Source organism: Adiantum capillus-veneris, chromosome 10 (genome assembly GCF_014529385.1).
Source record: "Adiantum capillus-veneris isolate H3 chromosome 10, ASM1452938v2, whole genome shotgun sequence".
NCBI lineage: Eukaryota > Viridiplantae > Streptophyta > Polypodiopsida > Polypodiales > Pteridaceae > Adiantum > Adiantum capillus-veneris.
In genome coordinates this window covers 17,528,095-17,544,212 of record NC_140940.1, presented here as the reverse complement: position 1 = coordinate 17,544,212, position 16,118 = coordinate 17,528,095, and the positions used below count along the sequence as shown (strand labels likewise).

The window sequence follows — 16,118 nt, the reverse complement described above, 5'->3', positions numbered from 1 at the left end:
GATTGGATCGTAGGTATTTGCTTAATGGGCTACAATATGAAGAATTTGTATGTGACATGAGGATAGATTATGCTCTACAGCTATCGGATCATTATCCTCTTTTGTTGTCTTTGTATTTTGGACAATCTCTTTGTGATCGGCCTCTTCACAGGAAACGTTTGTTGCATGTTAATAATGCCTATCTTACTCATGAAGTTTTTCGTCACATGATTGCTAATATTATTCCCCCGTTGTTGGCTCAAATGCATATTGATTTGGACGCTGCCTGGTATCGTTTTGTCATGAGAGTATAAAGTGTGATTTCTGACTATGGTATGTGGTATATGCAGTTTATTCGAGAGAATGTCGTTGATGCGAAACAGGTTAGTTAATAATTACAACAGTTGGCTGATTTCCGCCCCCTGTCTGACTCTGAAATGACGGAGTTATGTGAAGCTAAAGTGTGTATTCAACAAAATGATGAGAGGAAGATTGCTAAGTGGCAGACGCGTGCACATCAACAGGCTTTTATGGATAAAGGTTGTGCTTCGAAGAAATTTTTTAAGCATCTGCATCATTCAAGAGTCTCACAGTCAATTAAGCGGGTTATGCTTCCCTCGAGTGCTTGGACTTCTTCGAAGCGGGAACTTGCTGAGGTTATGGTTTCACATTATCGTAAGGTGTTTGCTGCTCCATCTCAGCCTTCTTCGGCAGCTTGTCGAGCGCGTGAATTGTTGCTTTCTTATGTTTGTCCGATCCTGTCTTTGCAGGACGCACAATGCCTTGAGGATCCTTTCTCTGTCTCCGAATTGCACGGTGTCTTGCTTGCATTGAGCCGGTGGAGATCTCCCGGTTGGGACGGACTTACTGTGGAATTTTTCCTCTCCTTTTGGGATGCTCTTAAACAACCCTTGATTTTCATGTTAAATGTGGCATGGTAAAAACAGGATCTGCCAATTTCATGGAAAGAGGGCTTACTTAAGTTGTTGCCCAAGCAAGCGCTTTGCGAACACTTCTCTCATTGGCGGCCCGTAACTTTGATGCCAGTGATATACAAGATTTTGGCTAAAATGTTGGTCCACCGCATGAAGAACTATTTGTTTACCTGACTTCATCAGGCTCAGTATGGTTTCATTCCTCGTCGTCAAATCATGGACAATTTGGCCAATATTATGATTGGCATGGAGTATGCTAAGTATACGCAACAAGATGTGCTGGTCATGCAAGTTGATATTGAAAAGGCCTTTGACACTGTGCAATGGGACTTCATTGTTGCCACAATGAGATGTCTAGGATTTGGTCCTAAGTTCGCCAATGTGGTTTATTTCTTGTATGATTGTAGTACGTCTTCGGGAATTCTGGATGGGGAATTGACAGAATCGTGGCCGCTTGGTTGTTCGGTTAGGCAAGGTTGCCCTATTAGTGCTTTGCTGTATGCAATTGCCTCTCATTCTTTGTTGATGTATCTTGATTACTTGACCTCTGCACAGCGTCTTCATGGTTTGCAACTACCATCGGGTCATACCTTTATTGGGCAGGCTTATGCAGATGGGCAGGCTTATGCAGATGACTCGTTGTTTATGCTCCGCAATCAGCAAAACGATGTTTAAGTGATTATGAACGCTTTGGAATTGTTTGTGATTGCGGCTGGTCTTAAAGTCAATTTCCGTAAATCAAAGCTTTTGCCGCTTCGTTCTTGTGATTGGCATGCTCTGTTGTGCCAAGGAGAGATTGTTCTTCCGAATGTAATCACTAGGCATTTGGGTTATCCAATTGGATGGAATGTTACTCACACCAGAAAGTGGATTGGGTTATGAATCGCTTGAATGTTAAATTGCATTACTGGAAGCTTTTTACTTGGCCACTACATGTTCGCCTACGAATTGTTCAGAGTATCCTCATGGCATATGTTCAGTTCTTTTTGCCATTGTTGCATTGGCCCCGCCATTGTCTTGACTCTCTCATGTCGGCCATTTTGTCTCATTTGTGGCGAACGCGTGCTTGCAAAAAAGGTTTGCGTCTGATGTCAATGGCAAAACTTTGTACACCAAAGCGCTTTGGTGGTTTGAATATTTTGGACCTGCGTAGGCATGTCCTTGCTAGGAAGGCTATGCTTTTGCCTACAATTACGCAACAATCTCAGCCTTGGACTCTTATGTTTGAACACTTAGATGGATGGTCATATTCCTGGATGCCCACTTTCGTCCACCTTGCTTTCTGCATGGAAACAGGTTACGATTCATCTATCGTGGAATGCTTGGAGGGAAGGAAATTCACTTCGTGCAGAGAACCTTCATTGGAGCCGGGCTTTTTCTCTTACTTTGGTCGACCGCTCGCCTCGCCAGGCGTATTTCCTCTCCTGTCGTGGCATTCGAGTGGTTGAGGATGTGGTGGATGCAGTTGGTTTCACTTTCGAGTTTCCATTTGCCGCTCGCCGCTTTGGATTGGGCATGCACTATCGCCAATTTTGGAGAGAATTACAGCAAATGTTGATAGGTTTCTTGCCCATTTCACCTTTGGCTGATGGTGATCGCATGTCTGACTGGAAGCTTGGGGAAATGCCTTTTCAAGATATTTGTGTCGGCCGGGCATATGCTTTTCTTCTGTCTCATCCATGGATTGCTGATCATTGCAACGCTATTTGGCACATGCATAAATCAAATATTTGGTGGCGAAGGATTATATCTGCAATATGGGAAAGCCATTTGCCGTTGAAGGAGCGTTTGTTTCTTTGGCAATGTTTACTTGGTGTGCTCCCAATGGGTACCTTTCTTAGGATGTGCCGTATCCGCCCTTCATCATGTGTCCATTGCTTATCTGCCGAGGAGGATGTTTGTCACCTCTTGTGGGATTGTTGTGTTACTCGATACTTCCTTCGTCGGGTATCTGCGTGTATGTGGCTACGTTTTCCCACGACGGTATTCCATAAGCGATTTTGGGTTTTTGGTATCTTCTCGCCGGCGTTGCAGTGCTTTGCAGCCTTCTTCATGTGGGTCAGGTTTTGGGCGTGCTGGAGCCTATGGAGACAGCGTAATGGCTATATGTTCCATCGCATTCATACAGATCCCCTACCTTTCTTCAAGATTTCTCTTCGGCAGTCTTTGCGGTTCGCCTTGGAAGTTGGTGATATCACAGCAAAGATACATCAGCTTTCTTATGAATGCTTTTAGCTATTTTGTACAGCCGAACACTGTTGTGTTCCTTTCCTTGTACATCTTTTTGGTGGGTTTTCCTCTCTTTACAGATAGATAAATCAAATTGATTTACAAAAAAAAAAGTGTGTGTGTGTGTGTGTGGAGGCCTGTCGGAACTGTGGACGCGAACCTACGCAGTCTACAAAGACGCGAACCCTAAACCTGCGCAGTCTGCAGCCTTCCACCTCGAGAGTGCCATCCTACCCACAGATGCACGCGTGCACGTGTGCGTCTACTGTGTGTAGGCTGTCTTGCTCATGATCTTGGGCTTTTGCTACTGCGCAACAGTCTGCAGCTCGGATCTCGTCAGCCAGCTCTGCGTGTGTGTGCACGGTAGGTGTGAGAGTGTGTGTGGGGAACCCTGCCTCGACAGTCAGCTTCCAACGCTAGTCTTGTACAGCTCGTCGTCTCTCTAGTTTAGATTTGGTGTGTGTGTGTGTGAGTCTCTATCTTGTGCATAAGCTGTTGTATGCGTGTGTACTTAGCATAGAAGGAAGTGTTTCCCCTGCGTCCCTTCAGAGTTGTTGTCATTTCAGTCCTCCATGGAGCCTGCAGATACGTGTACTTAAAAAAGAAGGAAAGCAATTGATGATTCCACCAAGGATGCCTTGTCAATTATCAAGGATTGTTTACAAGAGGATTTTCAAGATGCACGTAACATGTAGGATGGCCCTATTCTTGTTACAGAAGTATGTATTCCAGTGCAAGAGCTCATGGATCCGATTGCTTTATACGCCCTTAATGCAGTCATCTTATTTTCCCCCCGTAAAATGCCTGTTGCACAAGATGTTGGGCAATGGATTGATTTCCTGTTAAAGCGCCAGGCAGTACGTGGTGTTTACTTTGGCGCAAGGGGCTTCTATGAAGTGTTGTTGTTTGATACGGAAGCGCGGGATTCACTGTTGGAAATGTCCCCGCTCTTTTTTAATACGCAAATGACTCATGTCCTTCCATGGGCCCTACTAAAGATTATCAAAGTTTGATTCGCCACAAGTGTCCTATACGGGTTGAGGTGCTCGATTTTCCTCGTACCTGGCGTCACTTTCTTCCTTTACTGTCCCCCCAATTGGGGAAGATGATTTACCCACCTAAGTTGGATGCAAATACTAATCGTTTTTGTATCCTTTGGGACATTGATACTCCTACGCCAACAGGCATTACACAGTAAATTCGGGTGACCTTGTTGTTGGCAAACGTCCTTTTAAGCTTAAATGGGGCAAATTTGCCAATTCTTATTTCTGTTGTGGTAAATTCGGTCATATGCAATCGGAGTGTCGTGAACCTAACCTTCAAACCCCCCCTCAGTTGTGCCTCCTCTGCAATCCACTTCCCTAGCGAGAGCTGCACGTGAGGCCATAATCACTGGAATCTCTCCTCTTACAAGGGCAACTGGTGGAAATAAAGGCAAAAGGAAACAAGAATTGTCTAATACGCATCTAGATCACACAGCGACAAAGGATAAAGCGAAAGACAAGAGTAAAGATAAAGGCAAGGCCTCGGTCTCAATCTCACAGAGGCTTGGACAGTCCCCAAAAAAGTGATTAAAGTACGTAATGAGGTTTCTTTACGCAATTATGTACCTTCTTCCTCCTCTCCCAACCTCTCTCAGAAGAAGCTTCTCTGCAACGATAACAAGTCTTTGGCGGAGGCTTGGGGCAAGGTCGTTCGTTTCCATAAGGATGTAGTCACAGGGGATACTTCAAGACCTCTTTCTTCTTCGCCCAGTACATCCCATTCGATATTGCCGGAGTCTTATCAGGTAGCACCTCCTCATCCACCTTTGGTTGATGAGGATGTGCTTATGCACAGCAGCAATTAAATTATCCTCTTTCTTTGCCCTTTGTTCATATTAGTTATAATGCATAGCTCTTTAAAGTGCATTTCATACAATGTGCGTGGGTTAAGCAATAATGCAAAGTGGCAGCTTACTTAGCAATATGTACATACATGTAAGGCAAGCATCGTCGTTTTACAAGAACACAATCAGTATGAGTATGCTGGCCAGATGTCTTACTACGGGGGGTATTGGATCGCCTATGCAGGATCAAGTGATTATTCAGGAGTGCTTATGCTTATTCATCATGAAATGCAACCAATTCTGGCTTTTAACGATCCTGATGGGAGCTGGATGGTAATCCAATGTATGGTAAATGGGGAAGTCTTTGAATTTGCAAGTGTATATGCTTATACAGCTTCTGTGGAAAGGGTGAGGCTATGGAATGATATGGCATATTACAATTGGCGCTCGAATGCATTTCTTTGTGGGGATTTTAATAATGCGCCGAATTCTCGGGATAATACGACTAGTCATTCTCATATGCTAGCCGTGGAAAAGCAGTTGTCACATGACACATCCAACCCTATGTGTCCGTGGACGAGCTACAGCACGACAAAGGGTTCAGTCAGTCCAGTAAGTCTAGATTTAAAAGTGATCTGGCACTTTTGTGAGTCTATTCGTAGACCATGCATGCCCAATCACCTAGTGTAGATGCATATCCTCTTGTTGCACACAGCATGATCATAAGCATTCCCATCAGAATCCATCAAAATCCTTCAGGGGAATTTTCCAGTGCATTTAGCCTATTTTACCTATTTTTGTGATTTTTCACTTATTATTTTTAAGTGACTTTTGTTGGAAAGTAGGTAGGGCAAATTGAGTAAGTTTGTATATAAGCAAACCAAAGCTAGCACTAAATGGCAGAAGAGGCAACAGGAGCCAAGCTCAACAGGCAACTTCTCAGCAAGACCCCTTGGTGGACTTCCCTCCAAGCAAGAGTCAACCTAGCGTTTTCTTCATCTGCATCTGCCTTGTGTTTTCAGCGTTTGCATCATCGCCAGCAAGTCCCTTGCCTCAGCGTTTTTGCATCAGCAGATCTTCACCGCAAGCAAGCCCAAGCCTAGCGTTTCTGCAAAGTTCCATCGCCGGCAAAGCTGCAACACATCAGCGTTTTCAGCCCTTGCCATCGCGATCCACAGCCCCATGCCTAGTGTTTTTAATCCCAGCAAGAAGCGCCACAGATTTCAGCCCTTGGCGATATTTCAGCAGGTCCATTTCAGCGTTTTTCCATCGTCCATTAAGCCCCACACTAGCAGCAGTTTTTCAGCCATAAAGACCAGCGAAATCAGCGTTTTCCACAGCGTTTTCAGCCATAGCAGAATTCAGCCAGCACCGTTTTTGAACAGCAGATAAAGACCATCAGATTTCAGCCCTTAGATCGGTTTCGCCATCACCGTCGTCGTCATCGATCTATCCTAGACTTGCATCAGCCACGTGCATCCCCATTGTACCGGTTTGTGCAATCAATAGTTGACCACTCTCGCCGACAAGAGTGGGGCCTTCGGAGGAGGGTTTTACAACGTCTCTGGTGTCGTATTTCTCTTCTCTCTCTATCTCTCAGTCTCATACACTTGCACGCACAATGTCCACTCACTTTGTTCGTGACCATTGCACTCTCTCATTAAAGACGGAAGGCTCTTCCTTCCATAAGAACAAAAAGGAACCTTGAGCACATTATGGAGCACTCATCTTGAGCAAAGTTCAAACATTCATTCCGTTGCACCTTACATTGGTATCAGAGCTTTGACAGTGTTCTGTATCACTCAAGGAAAGAACCACAAGAATCACAAGAATTTTTTTGCTTGTTGCAGTCGCACGAACCCAGTTCGCTTGGGCGTGTCGATTCCTAATCGTGTTTTTGAAGCGTGATAGGAATCCCAAGAAAGAAGGGCTTGTCCAGCCTCCCCTTGTGCCTCTTTTCACTCATTGAGAGCGGACCGTGCACTTAGCGGCCGGCCAATCGACGTGAGGTGGGAAAAAGCAACCTTGGTGTGAGTGCAAGGCCGCCAAGGGGTGCGCCCGCGGAAAAGAGTAGAACTCGGGTGAAGCGAAGATCCTTCTCAAACACAGATTGCAAGAGAAAGAAAACCCTCAAGACTCTCAAGAACCTCAAGATCCTCAAGAACCCAAGTTCCTCGTGAACTTAAGAAGCAAAGATCATAGTGCATGGTCATCACCCAAAGCGGAATGGATACTTCCCATATAGGTTATGAGTATGAGAGAGGCGACGAAGAATTTTCCCCACCAAGAGATTTTTCCAATCCTCCCCCTTCGCCATCTACGCCACAAAGTGTACCAAATCCTATGGAGGCAATGGTCAAGACGATGATGGAAATGATGGCCAAACAAGAAGCGACTCGCATTGCCTTGGAACGCGAGCGCGACGAACGAAAAGAAAGAAAAGCACAAAGAAAGGAGGAAGTTGAAGCAAGACGAGCGGTCTGGGAGGCCGAGCGTGAGGCTCAAAGAGAACTACGCACTCAAGAATTGGTTCGACAAAGTACTTGCTTCGAAGTCCGAACCAGCCAAAGATCGTGGGAGTTCCTCAAGTGACGCAAGCCACGATGCGGATTCCAACAACCCAGTCACAGAGAAGTTGACTTTCAATAAGTATGATGGTAAGATGGATGCTACGGTTATTCATTCTTGGTTGCATCAATTTAATGCTTATTTTGCGACAACTAAGAAGACAAGGAATAGCAAGGTTTTGATGGTAACTATGTACCTTGCCGGTGATGCAATCAATTGGTACCACGCATGGCAAGAGGCACAGTTAGCCATGCACCTAGAAGAAGCCAACGAACTCACGCCCCTTTCCTTCAATCGAGCTGATTTCCAAGACAAGCTCAAGGCGCGGTTTATACCACCTCAGTACCTCACACGATTGAAGGACGATTGGCGCTCTCAAGCAAAATGGTATGCCGGTTATGTCTTTTTCTAATCGTGTTTTGCAGCTAGGTACCCAATTACGCAAGTCAGATGATGAACGCAAAGAGGCATTCCTTTATGGATTGGACGAGTATATCAAGTACGATGTCGAGGTGCTCGATCCAATCGATCTCAACAAGGCGGTAGCGATTGCTCTCGCGCAAGAGATGAAGCAGGACAAGGGAAAGCCTAAGGAGAACAAGACTTCCACAAGTACCTCGCAGACTTCTCAGAACCCTTTGAACGGTAAGAATGGTAAGAACGGTAACTCTTCTAACCAATCTTCCAACAGTCTCTCAGAAAAGAATTCTTCCAATGAATCTAAGGGTAAGGCTAACACAATTGCTAAACCTAAGCTCACCCAAGATGAAAAGGTAGCACAAGGAATTTTAGGAGGATACATCACGTCGGAAGAGCAACGCACTTATTCTAAGGAAGGTCGTTGTTTTCATTGTCACATTAAGAGTCACATAAAAAGAACATGTCCTAAGCTTGAATCGAATGAATCTAAAGAATCCACTGAACCCACTTTCTCTGTCAATGCAATTAATGATAACACGAGTGTGCCCCAAGTTTCTCCTGACCCTCCTATTGATGATTCTCTCATTAAATGTTATGGTCATATGTCGGGGCAGCGTTTTGTCATATTGTTTGACCCAGGTAGTATGCATGATGTAATCAGTCTCTCTCTTGTTGAGAGAGCCCGCCTAAAAGTTCGGCAGAAATCTCCTCTCGAGGTCTCTGGCTTTGTTCCCGGTATGACTCTCTCATCACGCAGGAGTGTCTTAGTGTGTTGTTTACAATTCAACAAGCTGCCTTGAGTAGAAGATTTTTTGTCTCTCCTCTCTCAGGATGTGATATGATTTTGTGCATTCGATGGTTTCGTGATCTTAACCCTCTCATTGATTGGGAGGCTAACACTTTCACTCTCTATACCAAAAGTGATTCTCCCATTGTCATTCGTGGAGAGAACATTGTTCATTCTTCCTCTCTCATTGCTAATATGTAGGACAAGATTGAAAGGACTCATGAGAAGGAGACTCTCTCAGTCTCTTCTTCTCCAAAGCATGACACACAGGATTTGCATGATGGTTTGATTGATAATGACCAGCATGATGATTTGCATGATCAAGATGTGATTTCTCACAAGCATAATGAGTTGCATGTAGAAGGTGTGATTGTTCACAAGAAGGATGATGTGTTAGTTGATACTTTCTCTAGTGAAGCTAACCTCATTGCAGAGACGATCAATCATGAAGACCCGATCTTGGCTCTCGAGCCTAGGTCCAAAGAACCCCTTCAAGAAGAACCGATCTTGGCTCTCGAGCCTAGGTCCAAAGAACCCTCACAGGAAGTATTATGTGTTCGCATAATTGATACGCACGCATTGTTCGAGTGTTTCATTCGTGATCGATTCCTGTATCTTAGTCAGCGTCTTTATGTGATCCCTTTTACTAGGCATGACATATTGCACGTTGAGCACGATTCACTCATGAATGAGCACGGATGTATGCGGATGATTCATGAAAAGAGGAAATGTTTGCATTCAAGGAATTCACATTCCATGTCTCTTCCTTGGCATGACACAGTTTGAGAAAGAACACAAGAAAGTATGCGCATCAAGCATGGGCATTTCCGTTGTGAATTGCCACAGTTGATTGATCCAATTCATAAGAGAAAGATTCGATCTCATTGTTTGCATATGTTTGATGAACGGTTTGTCACTCTGTCTCTATGTTCATCTACATTGCATACACAGTCTTTGGAGAAGACAAGATTTTTTCCACTCACTTTACATGGAATGGGTATGTTCATGTTTTTATGTTGGAAGTGGTTTCAGGAATCTTCAGCCATGGAGATTCTTGAAGAAGAAAGAAGCATGACTCTCGACGAAGTTGAAGCATTGAAGGAGCCACAGAAGACTTTGTGTCGCTTTCGACGCGGCCCAAAGAAGCAAGCATTGCAGACCTTTATGAAGTTCAAGTACCGCACGACCCACATATCAGAGTGGGCCGGCGAAGAGTCCCTCCCAGGATTCTGGATGCTATTGGCAATCTCCCTCGACGCCATACAGATTGGTACCAATACCTCACTTTGAGAAGGAGGGGATGTCACGTGACACATCCAACCCTATGTGTCCGTGGACAAGCTACAGCACGACAAAGGGTTCAGTCAGTCCAGTCAGTCTAGATTTAAAAGTGATCTGGCACTTTTGTGAGTCTATACGCATCAAAATCCTTCAAGGGAATTTTCCAGTGCATTTAGCCTATTTTACCTATTTTTGTTATTTTTCGCTTATTATTTTTAAGTGACTTTTGTTGGAAAGTAGGTAGGGCAAATTGAGTAAGTTTGTATATAAGCAAACCAAAGCTAGCACTAAATGGCAGAAGAGGCAACAGGAGCCAAGCTCAACAGGCAACTTCTCAGCAAGACCCCTTGGTGGACTTCCCCCCAAGCAAGACTTAAACCTAGCGTTTTTTTCATCTGCATCAGCCTTGTGCTTTCAGCGTTTGCATTATCGCCAGCAAGTCCCTTGCCTCAGCGTTTTTGCATCAGCAGGATCTTCACCGCAAGCAAGCCCAAGCCTAGCGTTTTTGCAAAGTTCCATCGCCGGCAAAGCTGCAACACATCAGCGTTTTCAGCCCTTGCCATCGCCATCCACAGCCCCATGCCTAGCGTTTTTCATCCCAGCAAGAAGCGCCACAGATTTCAGCCCTTGGCGATATTTCAGCAGGTCCATTTCAGCGTTTTTCCATAGCCCATTAAGCCCCACAGTAGCAGCAGTTTTTCAGCCATAAAGACTAGCGAAATCAGCATTTTCCACAGCGGTTTCAGCCATAGCAGAATTCAGCCAGCACCGTTTTTGAACAGCAGATAAAGACCATCAGATTTCAGCCCTTAGATCGGTCTCGCCATTACCGTCGTCGTCATCGATCTAGCCTAGATTTGCATCAGTCACATGCATCCCCATTGTACCAGTTTGTGCAATCAATAGTAGACCACTCTCGCCAACGAGAGTGGGGCCTTCGGAGGAGGGTTTTACAACGTCTCTGGTGTCGTATTTCTCTTCTCTCCCTATCTCTCAGTCTCATACACTTGCACGCACAATGTCCACTCACTTTGTTCGTGATCATTGCACTCTCTTATTAAAGACGGAAGGCTCTCCCTTCCATAAGAACAAAAAGGAACCTTGAGCACATTATGGAGCACTCATCTTGAGCAAAGTTCAAACATTCATTCGGCTGCACCTTACTGCAATCATGGGATCACTTGATGTCACGATGTCATGCATGGGATATGTGGTATTCTTTGCATAAGAATGATCCAGGATTCACTTTCTAGCACAATGCGTTGTCCTCTTATCGTGCTCGCTTGGATCGATGGTATATTTTGCATATGCAACAGTATGAGGACTATATATGTGAAATGAGTATTGATTATACGCTTGGCATCTCGGATCATGCTCCCATGAGTGTATCATTACACTTTCGCTACATGCAAGATGTTGCCACATTACCGAGGGAACGGTTGCTACATATTAATAATGCATATTTGTCACATGAAACCTTTCGCGATATGATTATGGATACCATTTCGCCTCGTTTGTTCCAGATGTATGGTCATATTGACACGGCTTGGTATCGTTTTGTTGTGCGAGTTCAACATGTCATTTAAGAGTACGGAAAATTCTATATGTCACGCCACTGAAGACAAGTGCAGCATGCTAAAAGTACATGTCAGACATTAATGCAATTGGTCAATCGTTCTCAGCTCTCTGAAGCTCAGCTGGCTGAATTATTTTCAGCTCAAAATATATTGCGTCTCGATGATCAAAGAAAACTAATCAAGTGGCAAACTAGAGCTAGATAGCTGCATTTCAAGATAAAGTTTGTGCTTCCAAGCAGTTTTTCAAGCATTTACATCATACTAGACAAAATCAAGCTATCAAAAAAATTAAACTTCCATTTGGGGAGTGGACTTCTTCCATGCGGGAGCTTGCTGAATCTTTGGTGATACATTATGGGACTGTTTTTGCGGCTCCTACTCATCTTTCACAGGAAGCACGGCAGGTGCGTTTTTTGTTTCTATCGCATGTAAATCCGATCCTATTTGGGCCATGGGAAATCCCCGGGTTGGGATGGACTCACTGTTGAGTTTTTCATTTCGTTCTAGGATCATCTCAAGGACCCGTTGCTATTTATGGTGAATAGGGCATGGGAACAACAACAGATGCCATCCTCTTGGAAAGAGGGCCTTCTTAAATTGTTGCCGAAAGAGGTCCTATGTGAGGAGTTCTCCCATTGGCGACCAATCACTCTCATGCCTGTTGTCTATAAGTTAGCCAAGATGCTTGTTAACCGTATCAAAGATTACCTGCATTCAAGCATACATCAATCTCAATATGGTTTTATTCCACGACGCCAAATTACTGATAATCTGGCAAATGTCATTCTTCGTACGGAATATGCAAAGTACTCCAAGCAGGATGTGTTGGTCATGCAGGTTGACATAGAAAAAGCTTTTGACTCGGTCCTTTGGGACTACATTGCTGAGGTAATGCAAAAGCTTGCATTTGGGCCTAAACTTGCGCAGGTGGTGTATTTCTTATATGCTCATAGCACATCCGTTGGTTTGCTTGATGGTTACATTATTGATCCTTGGTCTCTAGGTCGTTCTATTACCCAATGTGGTGTATTTCTTATATGCTCAGTATCGTCCATGCTTGTGAACTTTGCCCCGCTACCTCCATGCATTATGGATTCTCGTTTGCTGGACTGGTGCCTCTCCACCACTTGTTTAGAGCACTTGTCCGCTGGCCGTGTTTATTCCTTCTTACAAGCGGATGCTTGGATAGTGCAGCATGGCAACCAGTTATGGTCTATTCATGAATCCAGATTGTGGTGGAAACGCACTCTGTCTCATATATGAAAGAATCATTTGCCTCTTAAAGAGCGCATCTTCCTATGGCAATGTGTGGTGGGTGCTCTTCCAGTTGGTCGCTTCCTACAGGCAAGGCATATCACGTCCTCTTCATGTTCCCGATGTGATGTTGCTGTGGAATTAGTGTCGCACATGTTGTGGCAGTGTAGACACTCTCATCTTTTCTATCGCAGGCTCTTGGCTGCCCTTCATCTTCGTTTCCCCTCAGGCGCCTTTCATAGACGGTTTTGGCTCTTTATTGTGATACAGCCTCCGCATTCTCAGTTTGAGGTATTCTTTAGCTGGTCAGATTTTGGGCTTTGTGGGCCCTATGGAACCAGCGCAACCTGCAGATGTTTCATGGCTCTGTGGCCGATCCTTTTCACCACTTTAAATTGTCACTTGGGCAATCGTTACACTATGCCTTGGAGGCTGGAGATATTTCCCTTGATGCCTACAGAATTTTCTTTGACTGTTTTTAGCTTTCTTCCCATGAGAACACTAGTGTTCTCTTCTGTTGTATATCATCTTCTAGTGGGTTTTCCTCGTGTTGAGGTTTCCCACTTGTAAATTAATACCAGTGATTTACAAAAAAAAGTGAGTGTGTGTGTGTGTGTGTGGACTTTTGTAGACATTACTGATTTGTTTCTCTTTGTTTTGTTATTGTTAGAAACTAGACAAGAAATCTCTTCAGCTACGAATGCTGGGTCCACATCAGCTAAATAATGCTTTAACAGCCATCTGCACAATCTTGTGCATTCGTGATCAAGGTACAATGATGAATTGAAATATTGCTTCTCTCAAAGTTTAAGCTTTTGCTAATGCGTGGTTGACTGTTTTTGTAAGGTTGGAGAATAAAGGAAGATGCCATTTGGTCTGGCTTAGAGCGAACTTTCACCTTGGGGAGGTTTCAGGTTATGCCCAAGGCAGAGTCTATCAGATTGGGCTGTGATCTCTCAACCTTAGTTCTGGATGGAGGTAAACCACCTTCTAATAAAAGTTTTACTGCGGAATAAAGCTCATCTTTTCAAAGTGCAGAAACTTGTATTGAACAGCGCATACTGCAAGCTCTGCGAAAGCCTTGGCAAGCACTCTGATGATTGCTTTTCCATACGATTCTGTAGCATTGGTTATTGCAATGGCTTCAGATAAAGATCACCATGGATTTTGCCAGGAGTTACTGCAAGGTTCGTACCTTGATATTTTTGATCGTACACTGATTACATGAGCTATTAGAATGGTATGTCGTTTGTTGTTGCTTGCAGGCTCGGCACCAAAGGTGGTAGTGGTGACAGAATCAATGGTTGCTGGAGGCAAGTATCGGTCGACTGCAGCTTCTGTTTTGGTAGATTGTTGGTGTCAAGCAGCCAGGACAAAAAAACTGGAGGTTTTGCATGCCCTTACAAAAGATGATGTCAAAGGGTCGAAGCCAGATTCTGTTATAACTATCACTGACTCAGAATCAATCGTGAGTGCTATCAAAAAGGCAAGTGACCTTCTCATTGCAACAAAGAAAAAAGGAGTTGTGTGTGTCACAGGATCCTTGTATGCAGTGTCAGAAGTCCTGTCTTATTTAAAAGCAGATTCATTAGCTAGTACATGAACTCTGCAAACGGCTCCTATGTTAGCTGTTCTTGATTATTTGGCGAAGGACACTAGTACGGTATTTCTGTCCGTAATGTATGCTTGATAAGCAATGGTGTTCAGAGCTTACGCCAGAAGATCCTTGAGGAGAAATATGCCATGGCATCTCATCTCATTTAGGCGTGACCGGTGATTGCACGCGGTAACAGGCATCTTCATTATGTGGCATGCTTCAACCATCCCCTATCTGAGGGGCAAATTGATGCTGTGCTTTCTTGAAGATGGCGGATTGAATCTAAAAATCTTACTGGAAAGCCAGATTGCAGATGTCTAGTGTATGAGGAGGTGTTTGATAAAGGTGCATTCCAGAGCTGGGTTCAAGGATTATTAGGTCAAAATTTGAAGCATTTGTTGGTATTTACACTAAAACTTGTAGAACTTTACCGGTAAGTCTTTAACCTCAAATTTCACAAGCATCTGCTGAAGTGCAAGGTCACTGTGCTGTTATAGTGTGGAGTGCAAATATATAGGGGGATTCAAGAAATTCATTAACAACTCAATCGTTGGTGTGTTACGTCTGCGCACATGTTGGCACTCATTCATATTCATTTATAGACATCATATGTGCATGGATGCTGGTACACATTTCAATACTTTTGTAGGGACACAGTGATCACAAAAGCCCACATGTATGCATGCATGCATTTGCATGTGGCCATTGTTGAGGACCAAACTCAAAACCCAAAAAAAGAGCTATAACTAATGCCTTATATAGTCCTAGATGAGAATCAGAGGATGACATCATGGTGGGTGATATAATCAAGGCATCTATGGTCTGCTACAATTGTGGGTAAAGCCTACAAAGATGTTGGGGTCATAAATTCTAGGTGTTTACATGTCATAGAAGCCCACAATAGGGTTGATTTGAGCTTGCGATCTTCCCTTAAGTATAGCTTTTAGAATAACTATCATAGCACATTCAACAAAAAATCTACTTAAACTTGAAGGCCAAAATCATTAGAAAAAATATGGACCTTATAAGGATTCTTAGTTTTAAGTTATCAGTGGTGACCTTGTTGGAGGTGGAGGGCAAACCCAATGATAAAGCTTATCTTGCTGACCTTTTTTAAGCTTCCATAAGGAGTAGTAGCGAGGGGTGGGGGGAGACTTCACTCTCTTTCTACCATATGGTGAGGTAGTGATCCTACTCTCTCCTTCAATCATTAAAAGTGTCACATCACACCTTTTTGTATGAGTACTCTCCCATACGTGTGGGTTGCCATTTTTCAAGCTAAAACCCACGAGCTAACAAGCCAAGGGCCAAATAACATACATAACTCATCTTTTATTCATTAATTTTTTGGATCTAAGCAAACAATATTTCGAGTAGAAAATATGTTTGTGTACAAGAAGCCACTTTCACCATACAAAAAGATTTCTGTACTCATAGGGTTTGGAAACCTTTGCATGGAGAAGAAACTTGCATAATAGGAAAAGGTACTTTGATCTGATTAGCTAAGAAGATGAGAAAAAGGGAATATTTGAAGCACAAAAGATAGACACATGGTCCAAATGCCAAAATTACTCTATCTGAATTCTCAAACTTGGGAACGTGTAGTGTGGAGCTCTTCTTTTGTCAAAGCAGCTTGGTAAACTAGTTTATGAATTTCCAAGTC

General features: G+C 43.8%; 1 protein-coding gene across 1 annotated transcript in view; it reads left to right on the top strand.

Moving 5' to 3' along the window:
• GLA1 (Folylpolyglutamate synthetase family protein) overlaps positions 1 to 14,918 on the top strand; it is a 125,618-nt gene extending 110,700 nt beyond the window's left edge. Inside the window, exons 7-10 of the mRNA XM_086521088.1 lie at positions 13,529 to 13,628; positions 13,705 to 13,836; positions 13,914 to 14,045; positions 14,124 to 14,918. Coding sequence (XP_086377214.1) covers positions 13,529 to 13,628; positions 13,705 to 13,836; positions 13,914 to 14,045; positions 14,124 to 14,461 — 702 coding nt within the window. The 3' untranslated portion in view covers positions 14,462 to 14,918. The remainder of the gene's footprint in view (positions 1 to 13,528; positions 13,629 to 13,704; positions 13,837 to 13,913; positions 14,046 to 14,123) is intronic.
• The last annotated feature ends 1,200 nt before the right edge of the window (positions 14,919 to 16,118 follow it).